The 9,393-nt window shown below is 47.1% G+C and overlaps 1 protein-coding gene across 1 annotated transcript; it reads right to left on the minus strand.

The window, feature by feature from the left end:
• Positions 1-524: 524 nt before the first annotated feature.
• Positions 525-9,012, minus strand: HAUS8 (HAUS augmin like complex subunit 8). Its single transcript, XM_054396050.1, is given in 14 exon segments — positions 525-736; positions 1,993-2,134; positions 2,801-2,942; positions 3,311-3,469; positions 3,944-4,015; positions 4,606-4,676; positions 5,963-6,079; positions 6,572-6,640; positions 6,643-6,668; positions 6,941-7,025; positions 7,114-7,184; positions 8,229-8,288; positions 8,371-8,481; positions 8,765-9,012. Coding segments are annotated over 14 exon segments (1,494 nt in total). The 3' UTR covers positions 525-615.
• Positions 9,013-9,393: the final 381 nt, after the last annotated feature.

The following is a 9,393-nucleotide window of genomic DNA, read 5'->3' on the forward strand; positions in this document are numbered from 1 at the left end:
AAGTTTCTCCTCCTGTTCAGATGAAACCTCCTGGCTTCCCGTTTGCATCCATTACTCCTTGGCCCCATCCTTTTGTCCCCCACCCTTTAGCTCTTGCTGAGCATTGCTTGGAGCCGCTGTAGGGCTGCTCTTCACCAGGCTCTCAGCCTTTACTCCTCCCAGAGATGCTCCAGGCCCCTCAGCATCTTTGTGGCCTCCCTGGACTTTCTGCAGCAGTTCCCTGACCCAGCTGCCAGGTGGAGTTAAACCCAGAAGAAGCTTGAGGTTTCTCTTCACATTCACTCTTCTGACCAGGGCAGTCTGGATAGCAGTAGGCCAGAGCTCGCCCCTGGCACTGTTTAGCGTCTCCACAACCACCACTGCACCTGCTGTTTAGAATTAGCCTTAGGTAAGCCCAGATGGAAACAAAAGCTTGTATGGGAGATCAGTTGAAGATATGCAAAGATGAAGGTGACTGCTGGAGCAGGGGAAAACAGTTTTATTTTATTTCAAGAGAAAGACAGAAAACAGTTCCATTTGCTGGTTTCATGTTCTGGTGTAACTGACCAGACAAGCTGTACCTCATACAGGTGTGCTGGCACTGCCTCAGTGGCCACTTGTCAGTACCTTCCCCCCTCAGCTGAAGTACCAATGCTTCACCACATCCAGTCCATGGTTCTCTTCACATACTCTTTGGTTATGTAGAGAAACTTCTTTACTGACTTCAAACGACAGGTTCTGTACTTGTGTGAAGCTCCTGGAACAAAGAAGCAAGTTCCATGAGTTACTCCATGGGCGACAACAGCTTCTGTGAACCACAAATGCTTGGCACCTGGATGTTTGCAGCATTCTACCATGGAGCCACCTGAAGCAAAAAAATATTCAAAATGCACATTTTCTTCCCAAAAGTTGGAATTTGGAGGAGAGGGGGGGACAGATCCTTAAGGCCTGTCAAAAAAGGGTTTAGTTGCAATCTCTTCTATGGAAATGAAGGAGGGAAAGGATGTTTAGTATGGTTTACTCCCTCCCACATGTTACTTCCCATGTGTTGATAAAATACTCAAGGGAAAAAAAAAAAACAAACCACGTTTTCTGTGCTGCTTGTACCTCCTACAGGTACAGTGCTTCCAGTTCCATCCTTTCTCTTGCAGTTCTCCTACACTTTTGCAGAGCTATTTTTGCTCACTGAAACTCTCAGCTAAGTGTCAGAGAACAGCTGTGTCGGTGTGAGCTGAAATTCCCCCCCCACCAACAATAACCAGGCTAGCCCAGTCTGGAAACAAATGAAAAGCTGTATTTACAAGCAGAGTCTAAAATCTACAATGAAATGCAATGAATATATACAAATATACAAAATTCACAACATTCATAAATATATATGATCAACAGAAAAAGCACAATCGATCTCCCTTTGCTTCCCCCCAAGGGGACCCTCCCAAAGGGGCCTCCCTCTCCCAGGAGCTTCCCCCCCAGACCCCCCTGGACAGAGAAGCAGAGTTAGTTAAGCAGAAAGTTGTTAACTTAGCTGCCAAGGTCAGTACGTGTTATCTTCAGCCAGAAGAGAAGAAGAAACAGCAGCCAGACAGCCCAGCAACTGCCCCCACTGCCGAACGCAGAATGCCTACTTTGTTTTGGGTAATAGTTCTTAAACATTTCTATCTATCCAATGGAAGTGTTTAGAACAATCGTTATTTTGCTTTCTTACACCCAATAGTGACTTATTTACATTCTTTCACTTTCTCTGTTCTGAACTTTGCAAGGAAAAGTTAAAAAGACAGTTTCAAACCACCACAACAGCATACTGAATAGTTCACTTAAAACACACAAGCCAACTCCAAAGATCTCTTTCCCCCCTCCATAGGTAGGACAGGGACAGAAAGAGAGATGTCTGATACAAACAGAATTCAACAGTGCTACTACCCCCACAATCAACCCTCCTCCAATAAACACTCTAGATATATTTCCCTCTGAAAATTCAGCCAGTGAGCCTTTCCACCCCACTGCTGTAAATACCTTTGGAGCTCTTCATCCAGTTTCTGAGAAACTTCTTTAAGCTCTTTCAGCATACTGCATGCTTTTGCACTTTCTCCTGAGAAGCTTGGCATCACTTCTGTCAGAAGTCCCTGGGTGATGGTTAGCTGCTTTTGCAGTTCATCTGCAACATCAGATATCACAGACCTTATTCAGAACACTCACAGTGGCCTCAGTCACTAGCAGACTGAAAACAGCTGGAGCAGCCATCGAACGAGAGGATAGGAAAATCCTCACAAACACATGGTGAGAAAATTGTGAAAGCCAAACGTGTACGAAGAGTGACACCAGCAACAGGCTCTTAAAATTGCTAACAAATCAGAATGTATCTAAGTTCCAGTTCTACAGTTCTCTAGTTCTGTTTCAGCCCTTTTTGTCTGCAGTTCCAGTTCTACAGCTCTAGCTCTTCCAGTACCAGCTAGTCTATCCACATGACTTTCTCAAACACAGAAACAAGGACAGGTCACAGTGTTTCCAGTTTTGCAACCTGCTTACCCATTAGGAACAAGAAAGGAAGAGGAATGCCACAAATACAGTTAAAAGATGAAGAAAAAGTGCAGAAAATAAAAACCTGCTGCAAGATAAAAAACCTTGTTCAAGTGCAGTTCAGTATTTAAACAGAGACAAGAACTATTCACAGCAAAGCATAGGACTAATGCCTCAGCCTGTGCCCATAACAGCTCGGGGAGCACACACGATTCCTTGTGGCCAGGGTGATGCAGCAGGTCAGAATTTTAACACACCAAATCCACTGTTTTTGAGAGTAAATCTGACAGTCACATTTCCATACCAAGGTATGCTTGTGTGTCTCCTTCTATGTGAATGTCCTTTGTGGGCAGCTCATGTCTAGTGGCATCCAAGGAAACTGCAAAGCTCTTATATTGCTCTTTGAGCTGTTCACAAGCAGGAACAAGAGGAGAGAGTATTTCCACCTGAAAAAGACACACAATCGACCAACACTTCCCATCCAAGGGTCAGCACCTCAGCTCCAGCCATGACTGCTGGGATGCTCCCATGTTTTTCAGACACTTGCACTGTGAACTGCTCTGGCAGCTGGTATGCTGCTGCTGCTGCTGCCACCCCTTGCCCAACAGCTCTGAATTCTTCTTGCCTGTCCACAAGGGACAATCAACAAGTGACAAAAGGCTTAGGTTACTGGAGAGCATGATACGCCACAACAGGAGGTAGATATTTCTTTTCAGATGCATGACATTGTACCACTGAAGTAGGGCAATCTTCTCTGGATAAAGGACTGCTTTGTGAGTGAGCCTGTTTAAATACAGAAGCATATAAAGCCTACCTGTTTGTCTAATGCCTCACTGAGTTTCTGGTCTCTCTCTTTGAGTAGAACTTCACGCTTCAACTTACAGAGCTTCTCCTGTTGTCTCTCCCTTTCTTCACACAACTTTAACAAGTTTTGTTCTGCTTTTTTCTCCATCTCAGAAAGATTTTTTCCTGCCTATTACATATAAAAAAACCCAACCAAACAAACATTCACAACCAAAGTAATTCTACATCTACGTAATTACTATATTCTGAATAAACAAATGTAAGCCTCAGGACAGGTCAAAGAGCTTCAAAGTTAATGACTCTGAGACCTCCCTCCATCACCACTAATACTTTCTGTAAAGGAAAAATACACATGTGCAGCCCCAAGTGAACAAAGAACAAAGGCACTGCTACAGCCTTGAACTCCAGACACTCACAGATCTTCCAGACCTTCTGCATACCCCTACCTCAGGAAGAACCAGCACCAGGTTAAGAAACTGACACTGAATTTACTCAAGAGTTTTCAAAGCAAGCCACAGTTTTACAACCACAAAAATTCACAACCCCCTAGCTTTATGGAGCAGAAAGCATAGACAAGAAATTAAAAGATTCCTCAAGACCATGTTCTCCTGTCTCAAACACCAAACACGTGAGCGACTCTCACCTTTATTCTTAGGTAAGTTAAAAGCAGCGTTTGAGATTCCAGCTCTTCGATCAGAGCATCAGAATCATATCCCTTAAGATAAGAACACATTAGATCAGTTTTGAGATTTACATGATCGTTTTTTAAAGCTCACATACATTACTGGATAAAGTCCAATTTTTGCCCAGAATTGCCATTGTCAACAGTAAGCTTGATGAAAACCAGTTTGGCTTTTTAAACAATGAGCGTTAATAAAATAAACTTCTCTGTGCTTTGTTCCACCATTTTTTACAGCAACTTTCAGTAGACTTTCATGATACTGGTAGAAAAGCTGAAGTTGCAGTACTACATTGAATAAGGCCCCTAAATAAGGCACTTCAAATAAAGCTGGACCAACATCAGAAAATATTTTCAAGGTAAGGTGATTAATTAAAAAGTCTGGGCAGGAATCAAAGAATCCACTTGAGGAGGTGCCACAGTTGCAGCAGGTTCTTTGGTCAGTGGTGAAACACCTGACAAACACTACAAACACTTCCAGCAAACAGACTTATCCTGTAATTTCTGTCAGAAGTCTTTAGGTCATCCCAAGACCTCAGAGTTGTTCAAGATTAAAGATAACCAGAAACCCTTCATTTCAGACATCCCAACCAGACACACTAAGAATTGAACGCAGCTAGACTCACCGCTTGTCGTGGGTTCTGACATGTTTCTGAATCTCCTTCCCAAGCAGATGTCTCTAGGTGGATGGTTTTACCTGTATCACAACAGAAGAGTCACTGCTCTCTTCTACCAAAGTCTATGGGGTGAGTCAACAAAACATCAAGGTCTTCAAAGGCAAAGATAATTCCAAAATTATGTGCACCAGCAAAAAAGGCATTTGCTCTGATGACCTGAGATGTGGGTCACATGTGAACAGCTTTAAGTGACAGATAGGTGTGATAGGATTTTCAGAAGGGCAGATCATCACTCACTTGTTTTAGAGCACTGTATTAAGTGTGTTCTTTTGGATGAGGAATTAATTAATTACACTTGCCACAGGTGCCGATAGGTACATCTTTACTTATTATATAGGTGAACAAGGTTGCACTGGAACACCGTAAGGCATGAAACCCAAAAGCGAGGCACAACCCCGCAAGCTACCCACAACCCGAAAGCAGAGCCCAGTCCCAAGCAAAGTGCAGCTAACTTACCCTAAGCACTCAATAAGATAGCAAGATGGCAGAGCTGACCATCCCCCATCCGGGCGGGCATGCCCGCGAGACCAAATCTTGTCTTGTCAGATCAGAGAAGCAGCAGAGCCTTGCCAGTAGTGAGCTTCAGTTTTCACAGGTCCCGCGTTCTGTGCCATCGCGAGGACATCACAGGTGGTTGGGTATTGGAGCCAAAGCTCCTCCCATATTTCGCAACCATGTTGCCTAACTCCTCACCCTACTGCTCATGGGCGCAGCCTGCTCAGGGAGTCGTATGCCCCCTGCCCAGCAATAGTCTTCCTCATCTTCCCTCAGGTCTATTAGACGTCAAATGAGGGTTTGAAGGACTTACGCGGTTAGCTCAGGATGTCAACACATTCAATACATTCCCATCCCCACTTAGTTTTATAAGCAGGGGAACCTACAGATACTTGTTAATCGTTACTCTTATAGTGCACTTGGGAGCTTCTGATCAAACACCAAGCATTCCCAGGCACCCCCAGGCAGCTGGGTACAAACAGCAATTATTCCCAGGCAGCCCTCGGCAGCTGGGTACTTCTAATCAAACTGCAGTTAACTCTTTCCTGTTACAAACACTGAGAGAGTACTGTGTTCTTTAATATTTGATCTTAAACAAAACCAACAAGAGCACCCAAAAGACACTAAAAATCGAGAGGTTACTTTAAACCCCCATGGTCTTAATAGAATTGCACAAAGACAGCTGAAATAACTTCACCTTATGAATCAAAATCCTTTTGTGGCTATAGAAGAACACAAGGGTGACTTAGCAAGTTACAGCATACACATTAAACATAATAAATCAAGAAACTGGGCATGAGTGGAAGCTTACCACCACTAATAGTTGAAAGATCAAGGTCTGGCCGACTGATTTTGTCTTCGCCTAATAATGTGGACTGAAGGACACTCTTCTCAAAACTATTCTGATTTGATGATCTAGAGACAGCACCTGCAGAGAGAGGCTGTTATCAAGCTAAAAGAATTAGAATGCTTTCACTAATACACAGCAACCTTATATGAGGTCTCGCCAGAAAATTATTTTTGTAATTCTTGCATAAGAAATAAAAATGCACTGTTTTGCAGAGAGAGACTTTCAGTCACTTATAACTGGATTATTAAAAAAGATTAAGTAAAAGAAGGCAGGCCAATGGTGAGGACAAAGTAAGAGTAGATCAAAGCCCTGTGCAGAAAGCAAAAGAGATGATTATTTTAGACAACCCAATTGTAATTTAGTTCTCTGTCAGAACATCCAGGTAAGAGTTTAATGCACTCAAGTTTACATTTCTTATTCCCACATCAAGTTTCTTAATTCCCTCTGTATACGGACAATAGCTGGCAGTGATGCAAGCAATGCAAAATATCATCTCTTAACAACACTTCAGAGTTGTTAAAGAGCTCCTGAAGTACAAAAGGACAGATTTAAAATTCTGGTAAAACATACCAACAGGAGTTCTGCATTTCTGAGGAAGAACTGATCTTGGTTTAGTTGTACAAGACTGTTTAGTAGCAGACTTTGAAAAGGACTTTGCTGAAGTATCCTGCCAATCAAGAAACAGGTAAGAACGAAGATGAGCAGTAATTGTGACCAGCAATATACCTTCCCTACAACTTTAATGCTGAAACGAACAAACCCAGGGCGTCTGGATGCTTTGCAAGTCACGCGAATACAGTCCCAAGATCCCTCTCCAGGCTGCATCTAATAATACATCACAACTGCCCTCGGAACCCCAGCAGTCGATTTTTGCTCAGGTCTCGCTGACACACTTCCGAGCCGCCCCCCCAACCATTCCTATCCTTCGCTGAGAGGCACCTGAGCTCGGCAGCGAGACGCCCAAGTACCTTCTTGACTTCTTTCTTATCGCACTGCAGGTAGCGGGACTTCACGACTCTTCCTCCTGAAAGAGCAAAGACAGAGCTCAGCCGGGCCCGACGCCGTGCTTCCCGCCTCAACCAGAGCGGGCTCTCCTCTCCCCCCACGGCTACCTTTCCGCTTTTCATTAGACGCTTCTCCGTCCGCCATCGTCGTACTGGAGTCGCTCGCCAACAAGGACGTCCTGCAAAGACAGAGAGGGAGATGACACCACCAACGAGCGAGCAGTCGACCCTCTCTCAAGCCCCCGCCGCCATTCCGTTTGAACCGCGCGCAGGCGGAGCACCGCCTCCGCGCTCCGGGGCAAGGGAACAACAACGCGCGCGCCCTGGCGGCGCGGAGGGATAGAACCGCAGAATTCTAAATCCACAGAAAGATGGAATTCCAGAATGCCAGAGCTACAGAATCATCTTGCTTGGAAGAGACCTTCTAGCTCATCAAGAGTGGCAGAGCCCTGGAGCAGGATTCCCAGGGATATTGTGGAATCTATCTCTGGAAGTATTCCAAATCTGGACACATCCCTGGGTGATTTACTCTAGGTGATCTTGCTCTAGCAGTGGGTTGGACTGGATAATCTCCAGACGCCCTTTCCAACCCCCACCACGCTGAGATTCTGTGAAGCCCAACCATTAAGCCATAGCTACCAAGTCCACTACTAAACCATATCTCTCAGGACCACATCCACACAGCTTTTAAACCTCTCTAGGGATAGGGACTCCACCACTCTCCCTGGACAGGCTGCTCCACGCTTTGACAACCCTTTCAGTGAAGAAATTGTTCCTAACGTCCACCCTAAGCTTCGCCCGGCACAACTTGAGGCCATTACTTTTTATCCTATTGACAGGCATGAGAGCGTCCCCAGAGGGCGCTCCCACCTGCGCAGCTCCTGCAGAGGGCTGCTGCCTTCAGCACCACGGTAAAAAAGACACCAGGCTCTGACAGACTCTACGGCATTACCGATCCCAAACCCTCTTCTGTCCCCAGGCCTTTGGTGGGAGGTGACCACCCTGTACCTTCAGCTGACGACCCCCAAGAACGCTACACTAGGGATCTCCTGTGTTGCCCCAGTGCTCTAACAGTGGCTCGGGAAGGTCCGTGTGCACCATCACCATCAGCCACCTCCACGGCAGGAGCTCTCACAGCACGGGCATCGGGATTCTTTGGTTTAACCATCAACCCACCCACTCCCGCTTCTTCACCGCAAGGCGCTGCCTCAGAGAGTACCTACCTCCCGACGTGCGCCCGTTCCCGAGCCGTGCTGGGAGCCGCAGGGGAGGGTAAGTCCAGCCTCGGCAGCCCTTACCCGAGCGCGACGCTTCGCACCTCCCACGCGGACGCGTCACCAGGCCCCGCCGCGGGGTGGTGCATACGTAGTGCGCGCGCGGCACTGAATGGGCACCGCCCTGCCTCCCCCTACCCGGAAGTGGCGAGCGGGGCCTGTGGCGGGCGGCGCTGCTGGGCGCCGGCGCTTCACCGACTGGCTGAGGTAAACGGCGGTCAGGTGTGGTGCTGCGACCCCGCTGGGCACTTGCCCGGCCTCTCTTCCTTCTTTTTTTCTTTCCTTTTTCCTTTCTTCCTTCTTTCCTTTCATCCCTCCTTCCTTCCCTAATTTCTTCCTTTCCTCTTTCCTTCCCTTCTTCCTGTCTTCCTTCCTTCCCTCCCTTTTTTTCTTTCTCAGAAGCGCCTCAGAGGGGCCGGATCCCACACCGAGCCCCGGGACCGGTGTGGCGGGGCGCTGTGGGGTGAGCGGGGAGCTCTCTCTACGTTTGTGGAGTGGGTATCTGGCAGCCGGGAGCTGTGGGGCTCCGCAGCTGCCCTCCCGAGCCTGGGGGCCGGGAGCTGCTCGTCGGGCTTGGGCTGGCTGGGGCAGTGGGCGCTGGGGCCGGGGTGAGGAGCAGGCGGGAGCTGCGTTGTGCCTGGCTACGGGGAGCTTGCGTGGGCTTGTAGCAGGCGGGATGGTAGATGTGTGGCTGCTGACTCGGTTTGAGTCGATGTGCGCTACAGCTGGACATGCCCTAAGGAAACAACATGCCTGACTGCCCGGCTGTATCTTCCGGCTCTCAGAGGGCAGCGGGGGAAGATCGTGCCATTTGTGTTAACTTCCATCCCTAGCTACTGATCTTTCCGTCACACAGCCTTCTGCTTTTTCAGTTGGTTTCTCTGACTCTTGGTATGAACAGCCTGGAAACTTTCACACAACTACTTCAGTATCTTTCAAACATTCCTTAAAACTCTTCAGGTTCTTTTGTTTCATGTTCTGTTTTTGGGCAACACTGGGACAATTCGGTGCTGCTGCTGTCTTGAGGTTGTGCTTTATCATGGTGACCATCATTGCCTAATTGCTGCATCTCTAGCTGTATCTTTTGGAGTGGTCTGTCTTTTTGGTAAGTTTG

Source organism: Indicator indicator, chromosome 36, assembly GCF_027791375.1.
Source record: "Indicator indicator isolate 239-I01 chromosome 36, UM_Iind_1.1, whole genome shotgun sequence".
NCBI classification, from domain to species: Eukaryota; Metazoa; Chordata; class Aves; order Piciformes; family Indicatoridae; genus Indicator; species Indicator indicator.